At 44.7% G+C, this 22328-nt stretch overlaps 1 protein-coding gene across 4 annotated transcripts in view; it reads left to right on the top strand.

The window, feature by feature from the left end:
• The window catches only part of LOC120945491 (myomegalin-like), a 416745-nt gene that overhangs the window by 57764 nt on the left and 336653 nt on the right, over positions 1–22328 (top strand). For all 4 annotated transcript variants that reach the window (XM_040359668.1, XM_040359666.1, XM_040359667.1 and 1 more), the window contains 3 exons: positions 3719–3856; positions 7150–7329; positions 9129–9296. In XM_040359668.1, the coding sequence (XP_040215602.1) occupies positions 3719–3856; positions 7150–7329; positions 9129–9296 (486 nt within the window). The remainder of the gene's footprint in view (positions 1–3718; positions 3857–7149; positions 7330–9128; positions 9297–22328) is intronic.

Here is a 22328-nt window from a genome sequence, read left to right as displayed (position 1 = left end):
CAGCAGACACAAGGAAGATTCCGTTTGGCGCTTTTAAAGCTTTTGATGAAAAGGACTGTGAAATTGATAACTACCTGGCAGATTTTGAGAGACAATGTAACCTGCACCGAATAGCTAGAGGAGAGTGGGTTGCAATATTGTCAGGCAAACTGTCAGGCAAAGCTTCTGATGCTTTCCGGACCGTGCCAGATCAGGATATCCATAGCTACGCCCAGGTTAAAGAAGTGCTCCTGGCTCGTTATGCAGTAACCCCCAGAGTCCCACCGACAGAAGTTCAGGAAGAAAAACCACGGAAGACTCTTACGCGGAATGGGCATGCCAGTTATCCCTGTCGGCCTCTAACTGGGTTAACAGCAGCCAGGCCACCACCGCAGAGGACATTTTGCAACTAATGCTCCTGGAGCAATTTTACAATCACATCCAGACGGATGTCAAAGATTGGGTGAGAGATCGCAGGGCCATGACTCTACCAGAGGCCGCGAAGTTGGCGGATGAATATGCGGATACTCGCAAGACAAACCAGGTCACACCACGGGTACAACCTCCACGACCAACGGCGCCCTCACACCCACCAGCCGCTAGATACCAACCTCCTAACAGACCGATGACATCTAGCCCTCGCTATCCACGCCAGGAGGACAACGAACAACGCTGCTTCCGGTGCAAACAGCTGGGTCACTTCAAGCAGAATTGCCCCATGAATGACAACACCAGGTCAAATTGGTCTCAACCTGGGTACCGCCCACCAGCAGCAGCCCATTGTGTAGACTCGGCTTGGGATCCCCAGGAGCTGGGTCCGGAAGAACCATTGGACACCCTTTACGAAGTCCTCACGGTACAATCTGTTATTACGGACAACAGGGAACACCATTGTCAGCTGGTCATGGGCGATAGCCATGAGCCGGAGGGGCCCTGGAGGGAGCTGGGCAGAAAGAGGCACCGCCGGCCACCCTCCAAGAAGAAGAGGTCCTGGAAGCCGTATAACAAGCTGACCTGGGAGGAGAAGAAGCGACTGGAGGAGAGGGAGTCGCAGCGGGCATCCCAGATGCGGCCTGAGATGTTCGCCAAGGGCCCACCGGTGGCCCCTTACACCACCACCCAGTTCCTGATGATGAAGGACCACGTGGAGAGCCTGCAGGACATGAGCAAGCAGGAGCTGATCCGTGAGTACATAGGGCTGGAGGAGTGCATAAGCCGCATGGAGGAGGAGAACAACCACCTGAGGTCACAGCGGGGTGACCCCCCCAGGCTCCATGAACTGGAGATGGAGCTGGAGAAGCTCAAAAAGGAGAACCGGCGGCTGCGGAGGGAGCAGAGGGTGGCTGACCCTATGGGGCACTGATCCCCCCCCCCCCGGACTCCGAGCACCAGTGCTACAGCCTTTTAACAAATATAACTTTTTCTTTTTATGAATCTCCTGTGATTGTCACTTCAGAGCCATAACCTGCCCCCTCCCATAGCGGGACACCTAGACGGCGGCGCACAGACCCATTCGCCGTCTTCACACTGACTTCTGGTGACTCTGCAGATCGCACAAAGACTTGGGGGACTGACCGGCGTGTGATCTGACGACCCGGTGACATACCTAAGTCGGAAGCAGTTGCCAAGGGAGGTCAGTCACGCCAAACGGAGTTAACCTCGGACTGAAAGCTCTGAACCCGTCAACCCTACTGGACCAGGAAAGGTCCAACCGGGTTTGCCGGAGCAGGGAGAAAAAGGGGGGCCATTGTGATGCAATTGCCTATATATGCTCCAGTTTAATTCTCCCTGCTAATTTAATGCTGTGGGTTACAGGTAACAGGTGTTTTCCTGTGTGATTCATCTCTCTCTGTAAAGACTGTTCATATGTTAAATAAGGCTAGCTTTTGAAAGGCCTTTAATTGTGTGACAACGCTGTCTACAACCTAGTGATGCTCAGAGGTGTTACTAGGTGTCAAACTGGATGCAGACGAAACGTCTGCCTAAGAAACTCAAGGGTGTGAAGGTGGTTTGTTGTTATGCTGTTTAAGGAATGTGCAGTGATTAGACATGATGATTATCAGTCGGTGCCGACCTGTCTAGAATGTTTTAGTAATTAGCCTTAGTGTGTGATTAGGGGGGGTGGAGATTTCATTGTTGCTTCAATGTCTTGGACTGTATAAAAAGCTGAGAAGAAACCATTAAAGTCTGTCTTGTTCTAGCAGTAAGCCTGGACTCATGTGCGGCTTAATGGGCGATCTCAGGAATATTCCTCCTAGTGGAATATTGGGTGATGTTTTTATGGAAGAAGGGAATCTTTGACGGGGATATCATACCAATACCGTCACAGCCTGTTTTAGGACAAATACAGGATGTACTGTAGGACAGTGAGGCAAGGATAATAATTAAGCCTGGGGTGAGGAGAGGGGAGCGGATACTGGGAAGGGTAGTGATACTTCATATATCGATAATAAAAGAGGTACGGTTAACGCTGATACATTTGAAGGGTGGGTAACAAGGAGTATTGATGGAACATTAGAGTAATAGAAAGACTATTCACCTGTCAGTTGGAAATCCTCAGCTGGGTATTGAATCTGCTAGGGGGTGAGCCACTGTTTGTTAGGACACTGACGGTTGCTGGCCCCCTAACAACTTGGAGGAAGATGTCACATTTAGCAATGGTAATAATACCACTGCCAAATGTTCTGCTTCACACTGCAGCTGGAGGTTTGCTCAGCCGAACACCCATTCATTCATGCACAGGAATCCATAGACTGTACATGGTGCATAGGTCTCATTCCATATTTTCCCTGCTGGTCGAATGTTCTTGGGCTATAGTGTTTGTATGCAGGCAAACAGCTAGGACACATTAAAGCACATACCGTATATACAGTATGCTTACTGTTTTATCTGACAAGGTTTTCTTTAATATTTTAACTTTCTTTAACATTTGTAATTATGTCCAGCCATTCTTGTAATACAAACTATTGCCATTCAGTAAGATCACTTTGCTACTTCATGGTTTAATCTTACTGGTCAGCCTTATTTCTTCCCACATCATCCCTGAGGTTATATCTCTGTTCACTGAAAATAGGTGATGATGCCAATTCACTCTCCAATGGTAAGGCAGAAGGCAGAGAGGTGACATAAGAAGTTAAAGCGGAAAGGCACAGATACTAATTTTTACAATGGTCTCTTCGGCGCCAGCATCTTCTCCTATGTGACGGTTTTCAGGCCTCTTCATTGACCGGTGCCGGCACTAGTCATCCCAGCACACAGGACCAGGCCGACTTTTTACATTAGGGGGATCGCTGTGATCAGGCAGTTAGTTTATTGTAGATGAGACTGCATTTTCTTACATACACACATTCGCCATGTGTGACTACATGCGCATTAATGCGTGGTATATTTTTTTCGAATGGGTGGCAAGCACACCACAATTGATTTATTTAAAGAAAATGCACTTTATTTTAAAACAGTACACCACAATACTCAGATCACTCATGGTGGTTTGCTGAAATTCACAGGTATGCCAGTGCACTGGCATGGTGCAGTGAGGTGCCAATTAAAATGAATGGCGCCATAATCAGTTGTGTTTATCTGCTTGTGTTTCGGTGATGGGTGTTTTACACTAATGCAATGCACGGATGGTAATGAAGCTAAATGTTACATGCTTGTATGTTTGCATAGCTGTATGTTTGCAGCTATTGACCTACTTTTCATTTATTTTACTTATTACCCTTCTTTTAATATAAAATAGCTGGCAGTTGAAAGCAAGTTTTTTGCTCTAGAAGACAAAGAAAATGAAGTGCATAAGCTAAAACAGATTATACGGGAGAGAGAGCAAGACATAGAACGACTGACTAACATTCTTTGTGGAAATGAAGAAACAATAAATGTAAGTTGTTTATGTTTATCATTATGTTTAAAAGGGGATGATCTTTTTAGCAGAGGTTTAAGTATTTTAATTGTTTAGAATGTAATTAATTCAAAGGGGAATTAAATTGACAAATTATGATAATGCAAAGTTATTTTGACACATTAAGTAATAATTCTGGCCTTACAGTGGGGATCGAAAGTTTTGGCACCCCAGGTATAAATTTGTATTAATGTGCATAACGAAGCCAAGGAAAGATGGAACAATCTCCAAAAGGCATCAAATGACAGATTAGACATTCTTATAATATGTCAAAGGAACAGTGGAAGTTAAAGCAAGATCTGGAAGACCAAGAAAAATATCAGACAGAACAGCTCGTAGGATTGTGAGAAAAGCAATTCAAAACCCACGTTTGACTGCACGATCCCTCCAGAAAGATCTGGCAGACACTGGAGTTTTGGTACACTATTCCACTATAAAAAAAAATTCTTGTACAAATATGGCCTTCATGGAAGAGTCATCAGAAGAAAACCTCTTCTACGTCCTCACCACAAAAATCAGCGTTTGAACTTTGCAAATTAACATATAGACATGCCTGATGCATTTTGGAAACAAGTTCTGTGGACCGATGAGGTTAAAATAGAACTTTTTGGCCGGAATGAGCAAAGGTACGTTTGGAGAAGAAAGGGCACAGAATTTAATGAAAAGAACCCCTGTCCAACTGTTAAGCATGGGGGTGGATCAATCATGCTTTGGGGTTGTATTGCAGCCAGTGGTACAGGGAACATTTCACGAGTAGAAGGAAAAATGTATTCAATAAAATTTCAGCAAATTTTGGATGGGAACTTGATGCCATCTGTGAAAAAGCTAAAGTTAGAGAGGATGGCTTATACAAATGGATAATGATCCTAAACACACCTCAAAATCCACGGGGGATTACATCAAGAGGAGTAAACTGAAGGTTTTGCCATGGCCTTCACAATCTCTTGACCTAAACATAATTGAAAATCTATGGATAGACCTTAAAAGAGCAGTGCGTGACAGACAGCCCAGAAATCTCAAAGAACTGGAAGACTTTTGTAAGGAAGAATGGGCAAAGATACCTCAAACAAGAATTGAAAGACTCTTGGCTGGCTACAAAAAGCGTTTACAAGCTGTGATACTTGCCAAAGGGGGCAGTACAAGATATTAACTCTGCAGGGTGCCCAAACTTTTGCAGACGCCATTTTTTTGTTTTATGTAATTTTTAAAGTGTAAATGATGGAAATAAAATCGAACTTTTTTTGACATATTATAAGAATGTCTAATCTGTAATTTGATGCCTTTTGGAGATTTTTCCATCTTTCCTTGGCTTCATTATGCACATTAATACAAATTGTTACCTGGGGTGCCCAAACTTTCGATCCCCACTGTATATCACATGATTCTCCCTATGTTTTAAACAGTACATCATATATTTATATAACCTCCCTTTCTACCATGTAAAAGTGTACCCGTCTTTCCTGCGTCGCTGTCAAATTTTTTTTCCCGGCGCAACTCTTTTTTTCCCGACGCAACTTTTTTTTACCCGTCGCGATTCACAAAACCTCGGCGCATCGTAACTTTGCGCAAAGCACGTCGGGAAAATAGCGTCGGGAGCATGCGCAGTACGTCCGGCGTGGGAGCGCGCCTAATTTAAATGGGACTCGCCCCATTTGAATTGGCCCGCCTTGCACCGGACTGATTTAGGATACACCGCCGCAAATTTCCAGGTAAGTGCTTTGTGGATCAGGCACTAACTTGTGTAATTTGCGGCGGTGTAACTTAAATCAGAAAAGTTACGTTGCGCCCGCTGGCTGTGAATCTGGCCCACAGTCTTCAAATCTTGAAGGTTCCGTGGGCCTCTTCTATGAACTCTGATCATTTAGTTCTTTCCATAGATTTTCTATTGGATTCAAGTCAGGTGATTGGCTGGGCCATTCTAGTAGCTTTATTTTCTTTCTTTGAAACCAATTGAGAGTTTCCTTGGCTTTGTGTTTGGGATCATTGTCTTGCCGAAATGTCCACCCTTGTTTCGTCTTCATAATCCTGGTAGATGGCAGCAGATTTATATCAAGAATGTTTTGGTACATTTTTCTATTTATCCTTTCTTCAATGCTATAAAGTTTGCCAGTACTGTATACTGAAAAACAGCACCACACAATGATGTTCCCACCTTCAAGCTTCACTGTTTGTATGTTTTTTTGGGGGGGTGATGTGCAGTGCCATTTGTACTCCAAACATGGTGTGTATTAAAGCACCAAAAGAGTACAATTTTTGGTTTCATCTGACCAGACTAAATTCTCCTAGTAGGCTTGTCTTAATTTTGTGCAGCAAACTTTAAATGGGCTTCAACATGCTTTTTCTTCAGCAATAGAGTATTGCGTATTGAGCATGCATACAGGCCACGGCGGTTGAGTGCATTACTTATTGTTTGCTTTGAAATAATTGCACCTGCTAATTCCAGGTCTTTCTGAAGCTCTCCACAAGTTGTCCTTGGCTCTTGGACAACTCTTCTGATAGTTCTTTTCACTCCTCTGTCAGAATTCTTGCGAGGAGCACCTGGTCATGGCCAGTTTATGGTGAAATTATGTTTTTTCCACTTCCGGATTATGGCCCCAACAGTGCACACGGGAACATTCAGAAGTTTAGAAATCCTTCTGTAGCCAATGCCATCAGTATGTTTTACAACAATAAGGTTGCAACGGTCTTGAGAGAGCTGTTTGCTTTTAACCATCATGATATGTTTCTTGTGTGACACCTTGGTAATAAGACACATTTTTATAGGCCATCAGTTGAGACTGAACCAGCTGATATTAATTTGCACTGAATAATGCCAGCAGCTCCCACCACCCGCCTGATGGAAGTACACAATAGCCCCATGGGAGGGATTCCCCCAACACTGACTGTGTTGATGGGGCAATCAAGCGATTTACAGGTTGTATTAAGGCAGGGAACTCCAAATTACGGCCCTCCAGCTGTTGTGAAACTACATGTCCTATGAGGCATTGTAAAACTGACATTCACAGACATGACTGAGCATGATGGGAATTGTAGTTCCTGAACAACTGGAGGGCCAATGTTTGGAGACTCCTGCATTAAGGTAAAAATGTCTTGCCTTTAAAACCACTTTAATACTCAGTATTTTATAGTATTATATATCCATTAGAGCTGTTTTGCTAACTAACCAAGGATACCCTGTTTGGACAAAGTAGGTGAATTTCTTTTTTTTGTATGCAGTATTGCTGATAGTACTGTTCATCTCTGATGTTCCATATCTTTGAAATGTCTTTCAGAGTTTGGACAACCTTGTGAAAGCCAAGGATTTGGAACTGGAACAGATCTCTGCTGCTTACAAAGATCTGCAATGGTTAAAGCAGGAAACAGAGGAAAAATACAGATTTTCTCTTAGAGAGAAGGAGTCCATAATACTGCAGTTGCAGAAATCTCTTCAACAGAAGAAAAAAGAGTCTGAGGTGAGAAAAAAACACTGCTGTACATTTGTAATAAAAGCGTATAACATGCTGAACATTTAGCGCTTATTGGCTTTTTTCATGTGAAACATATGCTATGGCATACAGTATATTAAATGAGACATGATAAGTCTTGCGCAGCTCATAGATCAGGGGTGTCAAACTTAATTTTATCGTGGGCCGCATCAGTATTATGATTGCCCTCAAAATGGCCGGTTGTATCTGTAAGATTAGATGTCCAGCGCATCCTCTCCCCATATATTAGATGTCAAGAGCCACCCCACCGTCAGAAATTGAGTCCCCCACTCTCCCTTACATCACAGTGCACCCCCCTTTTCTTATGCTGCTTCTGGGAAGAAGCTGGATGCATTGCTTGAAAGCGGAAAGTAAGGGTCTGGAGGAGGACCAGAGGAGGACTGGAGCTCTCCTGCAGTTGCAGGAGAGGTGCGAGGGCCACATGAAATGGATTCGGCCCCCGGGCCTTGTGTTTGACATCTATGCCATAGATGATTCATTTTTTGTTCAACCAGCAGGTTAAACAATACCCCATCCACATATTCAAGGTGGATGGGGTAATCCTTTCGCTGTGCCTTTGTTGTACTTTGAAAGCGGGGAGACTTCCCCGCAATCAGAATACACTGAACATTTTCAGCAGGTTGTCCAGAAGTGGATTGGTAGATCCACTTCTGTACAGCCACCCTGAACCTGCCCATACATGGATCGAAATTGTGATGGATTTCAATCCATGTATGGTCAGCTTTGATGTACTACATTCAAAACTCCAAAGTACATTAACCCACCTATCCCAGCTTGCTCAGACAAACAGCTTTTTTGACATCCTCCAGACTAAAGGCAATCACTACAGAGGGTGTCAACAAGGCTTTATCTTGGAGCAGGCTGTGGATGTTTTCTTGAGGTAAGTATCTGAAGTGACATGTTTCGACTATAGGAGGACCAGGGGTGGTAGGCTAGCACTTTTACATTTTATAGTATGTAAACATTTACTTTGGCTTTCTGATAATTTTTTATCTAAATGTCACATTTTCTTGGAAATAGATAATTATAAAATCTATAAATTGGAAAACTTTTGTCCCAAGTTATCACATAGTAAGGCTTTTGTGTTACTGACATCACAATCCGTATTAAATGAGCAAAAAGTCTTATGCCACGTACACACGGTCGGAATTTCCGACAAGAAAAGTTCGATGTGAGCTTTTGGTCGGATATTCCAACCATGTGTAAGCTCCATCTGAATTTTTCTGTCGTAATTTACGACAGCAAAAATTTGAGAGCTGGCTCTCAATTTTTCAGACGGAAAAAGTTCTTGTCGAAAATTCCGATTGTCTGTATGCAATTCCAACACGCAATAAAACACGCATGCTCTGAATCAATTTGACGCATGCTTCATTTTTTCTGGCTCGTCGTGTTGTACATCACCGCGTTCTTGACAGTGGGAATTTTGTGTGACCGTGTGTATGCAGCACAAGTTTGAGCCGAAATTCAGTCGGAAAAAAATCTGCGGTTTTCTTGTCGGAATTTCCGATCGTGTGTACGCAACATTCATTTTTAACAATATCTTCTTGATAGCTGCAAGGGATAGATGAATATTGAACATTTATATTAAATTCTATTTCAATAAGCTTTAGATATTGAGTTCCACATGAGGAATGAATGTGTAATTGTAGTGGCTCCTTTTGTAGGTAGTGTTGTTATTATTCTTGAAAATGTACAGTAAGCAATTATAATTCATATAAATATATTAACCTGGAAAGTAAGGGAGTACATTTTACATGTTATTACAGGAGTTGACTACTTGCTTTCTGGCACAATCAGATACTGGTAATGCTCAGATAATAGAAGAGCTTACAAAATGTTTACAGCAGAAGGAAGAAATGCTACAGGGAGCTGTATTGGCTCGAAAACAACAAGCTGAAGACCACATGAAAGAAATGATGGAAATGCTGACCACTGTGAGTAATACATGTGTGTGTGAATAATTTACCAGTGAACTGCAAAGTCCACAACAAAAGGATTAGCCCATTTTGAATGGGGATGACACTTATGAGTTTGAAGTTTACAGGAACCTATTCTAGGGCTTGGCAGGGAGAATCCTTGTCATTGCTTTAGCTGACTACTTTTGGACCTTGCAGCATTAACCACTTGACCTCCGGAAGATTTATCCCCCTTCATGACCAGGCCATTTTTGGCGATACAGAACTGCGTTACTTTAACTGACAATTGCGCTGTGACGCTGTACCCAAATAAAATTAATGTCCTTTTTTTCCCCACAAAAAGAGCTTTCTTTTGGTAGTATTTGATCATCTCTGTTTTTTTTTTTTGTGCTATTAACAAAAAAGTCAACAATTTAAACTTTTTTTTTTTTTTTCACAATTCTGCAATAAAACATATCCAATGAAAATATGTAAAAAATCTTAATTTCTTCATCACTTTAGGCCAATATGTATTCTGCTACATATTTTTGGTAAAAAAAATCCCAGTAAGCATATATTGATTGCTTTGCACAAAAGTTATAGCGTCTACAAACGATGAAATATATTAATTTTTTTTTTTTTTTTTTTTACTGATAATGGCAGCGATCGGCGACTTATAACAGAATAGACAAATTGGACACTAACTGACACTTTTTTAATTTTTTGGGGACTAGTGACACTAATACAGTGACCAAGAAGCACTGTCACTGTACAATGACACTGGCTGAGAAGGGGTTAACATCAGGGGCGATCAAAGGGTTAACTGTGTGCCTAGACAGTGCTTGTGTACTGTGTTGATAGGTGCTTTTACTAGGGGAAGACATTGATCCATGTTCCGGGAAAACTGGATCAATGCTGTCTCTACTGACAGAAAAGTGATCTGCCTTGTTTACATAGGAAGATCGGCATTCTTGCTCTCTGCCTAATGATTGGTGGGTGCCAGCAGACATTGAGTCCGCAGTACACGCAGATCAGCTCCTGCTTTGTATAGTCACAGGTAGGGTTGTCCCGATACCACTTTTTTGAGACCGAGTACAAGTACCGATACTTTTTTTCAAGTACTCGCCGATACCGAATACCGATACTTTTTTTAATGTCATGTGACAGTGGCAGTATTTTTTTTTTTTTTTTACTATTTTTTTTTTTTTTTTTACAGTGATTTTTTTTTTTTTTTTTTTAGGGGGGGGGGAATTGTCAGTGTGTTTTTTTTATTTATTTATTTATTTTTTTACATTTTATTTATTTTTTAATATTTATTGCAATTTTTTATTTTCATTTTTATCAGCCCTGTTGGGGGGCTTTGGTGAGATTTCAGGGGTCTTAACAGACCTCTGGCATCTCCCCTTTAAGACAGAGAAAGGGACTAGGGAAACAGATTCCCCAGTCCCTTTCTCAGCAGCTTCAGCTGAAATGAATGGAGGGAAGCTCCTCCATTCATAAACTGAAGCATCGTAAACACAGGAGCTTACGATGCTCAGTTATATGAATGAACAGAGTCAGTGACCACCGACTCTGTTCATTCTGAAAAGGTAGGAGCCGGGCTTAGCGGCTCCTACCTCCGCTCTCCCCCCTGACAGATTGAGGGGGGAGAGCGGCACGGACGGACGGGGGAAAAGAGAACGGGAACTGCATGGACGGGGAGGGGGGTGGAAGAGAGAACGGGACGGACGGACGGGGGAAGGGGAGGAGAGAACGGCACGGACGGCCCGGGGAAGGGGAGGAGAGAGAACGGGACGGAGGAAAGAGCACTGCATGGACGGGGGAAGGGGAGGAGAGAACGGCACGGACAGCCCGGGGAAGGGGAGGAGAGAGAACGGGACGGAGGATAGAGCACTGCATGGACGGGGGAACGGGAGGAGAGAACTGCACGGACGGACGGGGGAGGTGAGAGAGCAGCAAGGATAGGGGACGTAAACAGCAGGGGGGGGACAACACTGACCATGGGGGAGAGAAGATTTGCAACTCCCCTGCCTGCCCGTTCAAGTATCGGGTGAAGCATCGGGAGCATTTCCCCGAGTACAAGTACTCGGGGAAATGCTTGGTATCGGTCCCGATACCGATACTAGTATCGGTATCGGGACATCCCTAGTCACAGGGGTAGCGGGTCGCCGGCTGCGCGCATGCGCAACCCAGACCTGAAAGTGCAGGATAATGAACTAGGTACGTGATCCTGTGTAGAAGAGCCGCCTTGCCATTGTATATGTAAGTTATACGAATGGCAAGCGTTAAACTAACAGCTGCCACACAGTAAAACCGGAGCAGATTTACTGTGTGGTAGCTGTCTGCTCTGGCTTCAGTAATCTGGCAGGAGCAGGTAGTATGGTGCGCGATTCAGCACATCACAGAGCTACCGTACAAACTTTATTCAAAGTGCACAAAAGTGACACTTCAATCATGCCACTGTACAATAGCTAACTGTGTTGCTGTACAGTGACATGCAACCCTTCCTAGCGCGCTGTGATAAAATGCAGCATGTCTGTGTTTTATCACAGATCAATGCAGTGCAGCTTTGAGGTGCATTTCACTGTGAATAGGACATATAGAAAACAATTGTTTTCTGTGTGTTCTAGCAGTGACCTGCATCTTTAAGTTCAGAAAAACACTGGTGAATTGGCCCTTAAGAAAAATAGGGACAAATATAGCGCAACCCCCAATGTGAATAAATAAAGGAAACAATGTATATTGTGGTATATCCTCCAAATGATGTGAAAAACCAACAAATGTGTGAAGTCCACTAAATGTGAAGGAAGTTCACTCGATCGCTGTTCAAAGGGTAACTGGTTTTCCAACAGTAATCTTACACTGAGCAAAAAGTGACAAAAAAATAAATAAAATAAATGAACAGTGGATGAGTCAATTAGGACAAACTATCAAAATGTTTTAAAACACATGTAGTCCACTGATAATGAGTGAGAGCGCTGAGTGACCCCTCAAAAGACACGGCTAGATTCTCCACACTTAGTACAGCTTGAATATGCAGAAATAGGGATATAATAATCTAGGCTGTGCGGCCCCTTACCAGAACGGATGGATCTCTATGACAAGAGATCATATAGGCATACAGTAAGGGTTTCTTTATACCGGAGGGATGGAGGTGACAGGAGATCCGTCTTCATAGATTCCGAAAGACACTCCCGCTCTGTTCCGCTCTGTTCCACTCAGCTTGCTTGCAGCTCTCACACAGGTGTCGTGGTCAGGAAATAGAATTAGAGAAGAAAAGAGGACTTCATAGTGCAATCCATTTAAAAATGTTCATATGAACCTCTTTATTGCAAAAAAGTTTAAAATGGACATCTGGGTTTGGCAACCACTTTCTTTCATGGGTTCAGTAATGAAAAAATACAAGAAAGATATCCAATAACCAAATTAGGATGTGTCTCTTTGCAGCATATGAAAAAAACGAATTTCTTAAAGAAAGGCTGTGTCTGATAAAGATGTTCCAAACCGACGCTGGCGTTTCACCTAATGAGGCATCGACAGGGATAGGAAGCAGTCCTGCTTCCTATCCCTGTCGATGCCTCATTAGGTGAAACGCCAGCGTCGGTTTGGAACATCCTTACCACTCTTACAGTAAAGAACCCTCTACGCAGTTTACGATTCCTGGCAGTATGAATATGTCAGATTTTTGATGCTCAAAACGGTACAATGTTTCGCATGAAAATTTGGCATTTTATATTGTAGGTCTGTAATTCTTATGCCCCGTACACACCATCACTATATGTGATGAAAAAAAATGACGTTTTTAAAAACGTCACTTTAATTGAGCGTGTGTGGGGGAAAACGTAGTTTTATGTCTTCTAAAAAACGACCAAAAAAAATTGAAGCATGCTTCAATTTTATGTGTCGTTTTTCAAAACGTCGTTTTTTACTTCACAGAAATTGACCGTGTGTAGCAAAAAACGTAGTTTAAAAATACGTTTTTACACCCGCGCATGCCCAGAAGGTACTTATGAAGCGAGCTTCAATGAAAAAACGTGGTGGAACGTAACCTCACTTTGCTAGAACATTGTGAGAAAAACGATGGTGTGTAGGCAACTTCGTCTTTGAAAATTGAAGTTTCAAAAACGTCATTTTTTACTTAACAGAAAATGTCGTTTTTTTTCATCACATAAAGTGATGGTGTTTACGGGGCATTAGGAATAACACACTTAAATCTGTCCAAACAAGAGTCTAGTAGACATTTGAAAAACAAAATCATAAATTATAATATAATAAATAACTATAAATAATTGTAACAAATAATAATATAGTAATAATAAAAATTATTTAATAATGTAATCAAATCAAACACTGAAATTTGCTCAGTTGCAGAATTGTCACTGTCATTACTTTCAGTGTTTGATGCCAAATATCTCCACACATCACTATCGCTCAATTGTGCAAGTGATTCTAATTTATTTGACGTAAAGGGACACTTTTTGGTTGCTATAGAGTTAGACAATCTCCAGTTTCCAGGCAGAAAGAACAGTATTTGTAATATAAAACTACATGCAGGGCACTGGACAAACCACTAGGGACAAAAGGGATGTGAAAAAATTTGATACAGTAAAGTAATCTTTAAGATTACAGTGTACTCTATGTGTAATGTGTTTTTAATTTTTTTTATTTAATTTATTTTATAATTTAACTTTATCAAATGCCTTTGCAAAATCCAGATACACTACGCCTACAGGCCTTAATTTATCTAGATGGCAGCTCACCTCCTCATAGAAAGTAAATGGGTTGGTTTGGCAAGAATGATTCTTCATGAATCCATGCTGATTACTGCTAATGATACCTTTTTCATAACTAAAATCTTGTATATAGTCCCTTATCACCCCCTCCAAGAGCTTGCATTTTATTGATGTTAGGCTAACTGGTCTGTAATTCCCAGGGATGTATCTTGGCCCTTTTTTTAAATATTGGAGCTACATTGGCTCCAATCTGCTGGTACCATTCCAGTCAGTAGACTGTCAGTAAAAATTAGGAACAATGGTCTGGCAATTACTTCTTCTTTAAGGACCCTCGGGTGCAAACCATCTGGTCCGGGTGACTTATTAACGTTAAGTTTTTCAAGTCCATTGCCGCGTACACACGATCATTTTTCGGGTTGTAAAAAGCTCTGTTTTTTTAAAAATGTAATTTAAAATGATCGTGTGTGGGCTTCAGAGTATTTTTCGGGTTCTGAAAAACGACAAAAAAAAAAATTCGAACATGCTCTATTTTTTAATGACGTTTTAACCACTTAAGGACTTTGGCTGTTTTTTTTGCTAGAAAATTACTTAAAACCCCCAAACATTATATATATATTTTTACTAACACCCTAGAGAATAAAATGGCGGTCATTGCAATACTTTTTGTCACACTGTATTTGCGCAGCGGTCTTACAAGCGCACTTTTTTGGGAAAAAATTCACTTTTTTTTATTAAAAAATAAGACAACAGTAAAGTTAGCCCAATTTTTTTATATATTATGAAAGATAATGTTACGCCGAGTAAAATGATACCCAACATGTCACGCTTCAAAATTGCGCCCGCTCGTGGAATGGTGTCAAACCTTTACCCTTAAAAATCTCCATAGGCGACGTTTAAAAAATTCTATAGGTTGCATCTTTTGAGCTACAGAGGAGGTCTAGGGCTAGAATTATTGCTCTCGCTCTAACGATCGCAGCGATACCTCATACCTCACTTGTGTGGTTTGAACACCATTTTCATATGCGTGCGCTACTCACGTATGTGTTCGCTTCTGCGCACATGCTCGTTGGGACGGGGCGCTTTAAAAAAAAAAAATTTGTTTTCGTATTTATTTTTATTTTTTTTATTCATTTTTACACTGAAAAAAAAAAATGGATCACTTTTGTTCCTATTACAAGGAATGTAAACATCCCTTGTAATAGAAAAAAGCATGACAGGTCCTCTTAAATTTGAGATCTGGAGTCAAAAAGACCTCAGATCTCGTATTTAGACTTAAATGCAAAAAAAAAAAAAAAATGTTTTCATTTGAAAAAATGACAATTAGAAAATATTGCTTTAAGAAGCATGGGCGGAAGTGATGTTTTGACGTCATTTCCACCCTGCTATGCTATGGGGACGGGTGGGGGCCATCTTGCCCTCACTCGTATTCCAGGGGACAGGACCCGATCGCCTCCGCCGCTACCGACGGCTCCGGTAAGAGACAGAGGGCGCGGGAGGGGGGGCCCTCTCCCGTCGCCGATAGCGCTGATCTTGCGACGAATCCGCCGCTCACAGTAAAGATGGATATCTCGGTTGTGACAGCAGCTGCTGCCGTTACAAGATATCCATCTTTAAAGTTCCGACCTATATGTACATGAGCGGGTCCTTAAGTGGTTAAACGATGTTGTTTTTCGGGTTGTAAAAAATGATCGTGTGTGGGCTTTAACGTCGTGAAAAACCTGCGCATGCTCAGAAGCAAGTTATGAGACGGGAGTGCTCGTTCTGGTAAAACTACCGTTCGTAATGGAGTAAGCACATTCATCACGCTTTGCTAGAGCATTTTTTTTTCACGATCGTGTGTGGGCAACGTCGTTTTCATGATCAAGTTGTAAAAATGATCATGTGTACGCAGTATATTTCTAATTCTATCCTCTGTTAGCCATGAGGGTGCTTCCTGTGATGTGTCCTGAGGATAACCTGACCTTCTCAAAATGTTAGTTGCTTGACTATGTTGATTCACTGACTTGAGTACTGTCAGTCCATGACCCTAGTAGAATATTGCACCGTGTTAACCAACGATTAATGTAGAAAGTTTGGAGATTGATACCCTGTAGCGGAGTACAATATTAAAATCCACGATCTCCGCTGGTAACCAGGGTAAATCCACAGTCAGCGCTGAAAAGTAAGGCAATGTCCCAAATCCCCCCCAGTAACCGGACGAAACACAGCTCTGGGAGTCAACTGACTTTTTATTCACAGGCTTCCATATTTATATAATTCCCCATGCAAGGGGTTTCCAAACAGCCAAACAGATTTACCGTGTTTCCCCGAAAATAAGACACCGTCTTATATTTATTTTTCCTCCAGAAATCACACTATGGGTTATTTTCGGGGGATGTCTTATTTTTTTTACCGGCAAGTATGGTACAACAATATGGTACAACAATCTACATTTATTCAACTATCCCCTGGTGTTTGTGTGGGGTGAGAGACTGTTGCTGGTCAGTGCTGGGGAGAAGCTTTACTTCTTCCCCTGAGTACAGAGCGTCCTTCTCCTCACTTCACTGAGGAGACTTTTTACTTTCACTTTCACCTGACAGGGGGAGCTGACCTTACCGTATTTATGGGGCTGCCGACACCTCTCCGGTCACTTAGAGATACCGTGGAGAAGATAAGAAGGGCTGCACGACTTCTTTACAGCTCCTGAGCTCCGCACCAGTACAGTACGCCTATCACGTCTTGTTTTCCCGCCCGCGCCAAGCATACGACACGCCATCACTACGTCTTATTTTCGGGGATTCGACACGCCATCGCTACGTCTTATTTTCGGGGGTATGGCTTATATTTCGATCTTGCGTCGAAATCCCGCTACAGGTTATTTTCGGAGTACGTCTTATTTTCGGGGAAACACGGTAGCAGGGGTAAAACAGTGAGGACCACATAGGGAACTTAACATTTTGGATAATTCTCCCATCAGGCATTGCTGCACGAGAGAACGGATAATTCCCCATGCAAGGGGTTTCCAAACTGCCAAACAGATTTAGCAGGGGTAATACAGTGAGGACCACATGGGGAACTTAACATTTTGGATAATTCTCCCATCAGGCATTGCTGCACAAGAGAACGGTCAGTTGATAGCTGGGGTCTGGGGTTATGTGTTGTGAGAATACCTCTCAGATCCTAGCTAAAACTACCAAACGGTGTCCGAAATATCCTTACCCATCGAGTTCGGTTTAAAACCACCGAACACCGATGGGCAACATAAAACGAAGTACTTGAATGCTAGTGGCTTACGGCTGCTAGCCTACGAATTACCATGCCCACATAAGACCCAGCAGAATACATAGCATATAATACAGACAACACTTTGACATGTAACGTCCAGCGTTCCAGAAGTGGCTAGGTTTGCAACAATGCTCCCCCAGAACCAAGCCGGCATACACAGTCTGATCCCTACCGATCGGCTTGGGGATGTCCGGGGAAGTACTCACAGATCACTTTTCAAGTTCAGTTTGTCTAGATAACCCGTCGGCGTTACCATTTTGCTTCCCTGGGCGGTAGTGGATTGTAAAGTCAAACGGCTGCAGCGCCAAACTCCAGCGCAGCAGCCGGGCATTGTCTCCCGCCACACGGTTTAGCCACACCAACGGGTTGTGATCTGTGAGTAGCGAAAAAGGTTGTCCATACAAATACGGCTGCAACTTTTTGAGGGCCCACACCATGGCCAGGCATTCCTTCTCAATGGCGGCGTAGCTTACTTCTCGTGGCAATAACTTTCGGCTCAGGTAAGCTACAGGGTGTTCTCCGCCATCGGCTCACAATTGGCTCAGCACTGCTCCCAATCTAAACATTGAAGCGTCTGTGTGGACAAGAAATCTTTTAGTTGGATCAGGAGCAGCAAGTACAGGGGCATTAGTTAGAGCAGTCTTTAGTTGTTGGAATGCCTGATCACACTCTGGGGCCCAGACAACCTGTCGGGGCAGGTTCTTGTATGTCAAGTCAGTTAAGGGTTTGGCCAGGGCACTATAATTGGGTACGAATTTTCTATAGTACCCCGCGATACCTAGAAACGCTAGCACTTGGGTTTTCATCCTGGGGGTGGGCCATTTAGCTACAGCTTTAACTTTAGCTGGTTCGGGTTTCTGTTGCCCGCTCCCCACCCGGTGGCCCAAGTACTGGACTTCGGCCATCCCTATATGACACTTGCTGGGTTTCAGTGTTAACCCTGCCTCTCCAATACAATATAGAATGGCCCCTATGTGTTTTAGGTGCTCTGCCCAGGTCTGGCTAAATATGGCGATGTCATCTAAATAGGAACATGCGTATTCCTGGAATCCGTCCAATAACCGATCGACCATCCGCTGAAAAGTTGCCGGAGCGTTCTTCATCCCGAATGGCATGACCTGAAATTGATACAGGCCAAACGGGGTGACAAACGCTGACTTGGGGATGGCCTCCTCGGCCAGTGGAATCTGCCAGTATCCCTTACATAAGTCTATGGTAGTGAGATACTGGCCCCGTGCCATCTTATCCAGCAGCTCGTCTATCCGGGGCATCGGATAGGCATCAGACACCGTTTTGTCATTTAGCCTCCGGTAGTCGACACAGAAACGTGTCGTGCCGTCCTTCTTTGGTACCAGCACTACCTGCGATGCCCAGGGGCTATCGGAAGGTTCGATAACCCCTAGCTGCAACATCTCGTCAATCTCAGTCTTCATATGCGTTCTGACTGCTTCAGGGACACGATATGGGGTTTGCCACATAGGTAGCTGTCCCGGGGTCTCGACTCGGTGAGTGGCCAGCGGAGTGTACCCAGGTAAATTGGAGAAGGTAGCCCCTTTAGCTACAATCAGCTCTTGTACCTGGGCATGCTCCTGAGGGCTTAGCCGCTCCCCCAGCTGAACCCCCTTGGAGGGCTCCGTCTGTCCCTCCTGTTCTAAGAGGTCAGGTAGTGGCAGATTCTCCTGATCCTCCGAGGCGGAAGTGCATATGGCGGCCAGGTCCTCTATCCTCTCATGGTATGGTTTGAGCATATTCACATGGAGCATGCGTCTCTCCCCTACCCCTGAGCAGGGGCCAATCACATAGGTGGTGTCACATCTCTGTTCCACCACCTGGTATGGGCCTTGCCAGATGGCCTGCAGCTTGTCTGTGCGGACCGGTTTTAAAATCAAAACCTTTTGTCCCATCTGAAAGCTGCGGTCTCTGGCTCCCCTATCGTACCAACAGCGCTGACGTTGTTGGGCCGCCCGGAGGTTGGTGCGCACAGCCTGGGTTAGCGCCTCCAGACGGTTCCTGAACTCCAGTACGTAGGATACAATAGGGGTTCCGTCTGGGCTACTCTCCCCCTCCCAATGCTCTCTAATTAGGTCTAGTGGCCCTCGCACCCTTCTCCCAAACAGTAATTCAAAAGGGGAAAACCCTGTTGACTCTTGGGGTACCTCTCTATAGGTGAAGAGCAGATGGGGTAGAAAGCGCTCCCAGTCTTTATGAGCCTCTCCAAATGTACGAAGCATCTGCTTCAGCGTACCATTAAACCTTTCGCATAGACCATTGGACTGGGGGTGGTACGCCAAATTTACTATTGGCTTAATGCCACATATCTTCCATAGTTGTTGGGTTACCTCGGCGGTGAACTGGGTGCCCCTATCGGATATGATTTCTTGGGGAAACCCCACCCTGGAAAATATTTTCATTAAGGCCTCTGCCACAGTTTCGGCATGAATGTTGGTGAGGGCTATAGCCTCGGGGTACCGGGTGGCATTGTCCACTACAGTTAAAATATATCTTTTCCCAGAGGTACTGGGTTTTGGTAAGGGCCCCACTATATCTACGGCCACCCTACTGAAGGGTTCTTCAATAATGGGAAGAGGACATAACTTGGCTTTGTGGCGGTCACCTCGCTTGCCTACTTGCTGGCAAATGTCACAGGAGGTGCAGTATTGCCTCACATCCTTAGAGATCCCTGGCCAGAAGAAAACGTGGGTCAACCTGTATCGGGTACGTGTCATCCCTAGATGTCCAGACAGGGGAATGTCGTGGGCAATCCGAAGCAGTTCTTGCCTATACTTCTGGGGAACCACTAACTGTTTGGTCGTTACTGTGACCGACCCTCCCACTCCTCTTTCAGCAATGCGGTAAAGTAGCCCTTTCTCCCAGGTGTACCGCTCCCCCTCTAGCCCAGCCTGGTCAGCGTGTACCCTGTCCCTATATACCTGTAGCGTGGGGTCTGACCTCACCTCGGCCTCAAACTTAGTCGGGGTATCCCAGGACATACGTGTCGTGTGGGGGTCATGGTCTCTTACCGGAGCCTCAGAGTGTGTCAGTGGAACCGTGGTGCGAGCCTGTTGCCGTGTGGTCACTGGATGGTCTTCCTGGTATGGAGCCTGGGGTACAAAAGCAGAGGTCATCTGGCCCAAGTCATTTCCCAGCACAACATCTGCTGGTAAATTTTGCATGTGGCCCACTTCTACCGTCCCCTCTCCCACACCCCAATTCAAATGTACTTTGGCAGTGGGTAGTCGGTACACTGCTCCCCCTGCCACTCGTACTGCTACGGATCCGCCAGTGTGTGCCGAGTCAGGGACCAAATGGGGTGTGTGACGATATCGGTATGATATCCCCGTCAAGCATTCCCTCCTCTCCATACAAGAACATCACAGGATCCCCCACACATGAGTCAAGACTGGATGCTGGAACCAAGACAGAGTTTAATGTTATAACACACAGCTTATATGTCATTTCCAAAACTGTTACAATGACAAATCTCCGCCCCCCTCTTACACAGTGGGGGGTCTTCAATACAGCTCCTTTGAAATAAAGATATTTCTTTGAACTACTCAGTATCTAGCCGGTTCGGCACCGCATATAGAGAGATAATTACCACAATGAAGCAATCAGCATAATTAACATGAGCCACTTATCTAATCACAGTAACCAGTAAACACAGGGCTAGAACAATTAACATTTGAAACAGGACTGGCTGCAGAAGGGTAAATACAATTAACAGCCTTAAACAAGCAGGGAGGATTAACCTGAAGCATATAGGTAAAAAGTCCTTCACAATGGCCCCCCTTTTTCTCCCTGCTCCGGAAAACCCGGTTGGACCTTCCCTGGTCCAGTAGGGTTGACGGGTTCAGAGCTTTTAGTCCGAGGTTAACTCCGTTTGGCATGACTGACCTCCCTTGGCAACTGCTTCAGACTCAGGTATGCCACCGGGTCGTCAGATCACACGCCGGTCAGTCCCCAAGTCTTTGTGCGATCTGCAAAGTCACCAGAAGTCAGTGTGAAGACGGCGAATGGGTCTGTGCGCCGCCGTCTAGGTGTCCCGCTATGGGAGGGGCAGGTTATGGCTCTGAAGTGACAGTCACAGGAGATTCATAAAAAGAAAAAGTTATATTTGTTGAAATGCTGTAGCACTGGTGCTCAGAGTCCGGGGGGGGGGGGAGGGGACTCAGAGCCCCATAAGGTCAGCCACCCCCTGCTCCCTCCGCAGCCGCCGGTTCTCCTCTTTGAGCTTCTCCAGCTCCATCTCCAGTTCATGGAGCCTGGGGGGGTCAGCCCGCTGTGACCTCAGGTGGTTGTTCTCCTCCTCCATGCGGCTTATGCACTCCTCCAGCTCTATGTACTCACGGATCAGCTCCTGCTTGCTCATGTCCTGCAGGCTCTCCACGTGGTCCTTCATCATCAGGAACTGGGTGGTGGTGTAAGGGGCCACCGGTGGGCCCTTGGCGAACATCTCGGCCCGCATCTGGGGCGCCCGCTGCGATTCCATCTCCTCCAGTCGCTTCTTCTCCTCCCAGGTCCGCTGGTTATACGGCTTCCAGGACCTCTTCTTCTTGGGGGGTAGCTGGCGGTGCCTCTTTCTGCCCAGCTCCCTCCAGGGACCCTCCGTCTCATGGCTGTCGCCCATGACCAGCTGACAATGGTGTTCCCTGTTGTCCGTAATACCCGATTGTACCGTGAGGACTTCGTAAACGGTGTCCGATGGTTCTTCCGGACCCAGCTCCTGGAGATCCCAAGCCGAGTCTACACAATGGGCTGCTGCTGGTGGGCGGTACCCAGGTTGAGACCAATTTGACCTGGTGTTGTCGTTCATGGGGCAATTCTGCTTGAAGTGACCCAGCTGTTTGCACCGGAAGCAGCGTTGTTCGTTGTCCTCCTGGCGTGGGTAGCGAGGGCTAGATGTCACCAGTCTGTTAGGAGGTTGGTATCTAGCGGCTGGTGGGTGTGAGGGCGCCGTTGGTCGTGGAGGTTGTACCCGTGGTGTGACCTGGTTCGTCTTGCGAGTATCCGCATATTCATCCGCCAACTTCGCGGCCTCTGGTAGAGTCATGGGCCTGCGATCTCTCACCCAATC

Source organism: Rana temporaria, chromosome 7 (assembly GCF_905171775.1).
Source record: "Rana temporaria chromosome 7, aRanTem1.1, whole genome shotgun sequence".
Taxonomy (NCBI): domain Eukaryota; kingdom Metazoa; phylum Chordata; class Amphibia; order Anura; family Ranidae; genus Rana; species Rana temporaria.
This window is presented reverse-complemented; position numbering and strand designations above follow the sequence as displayed.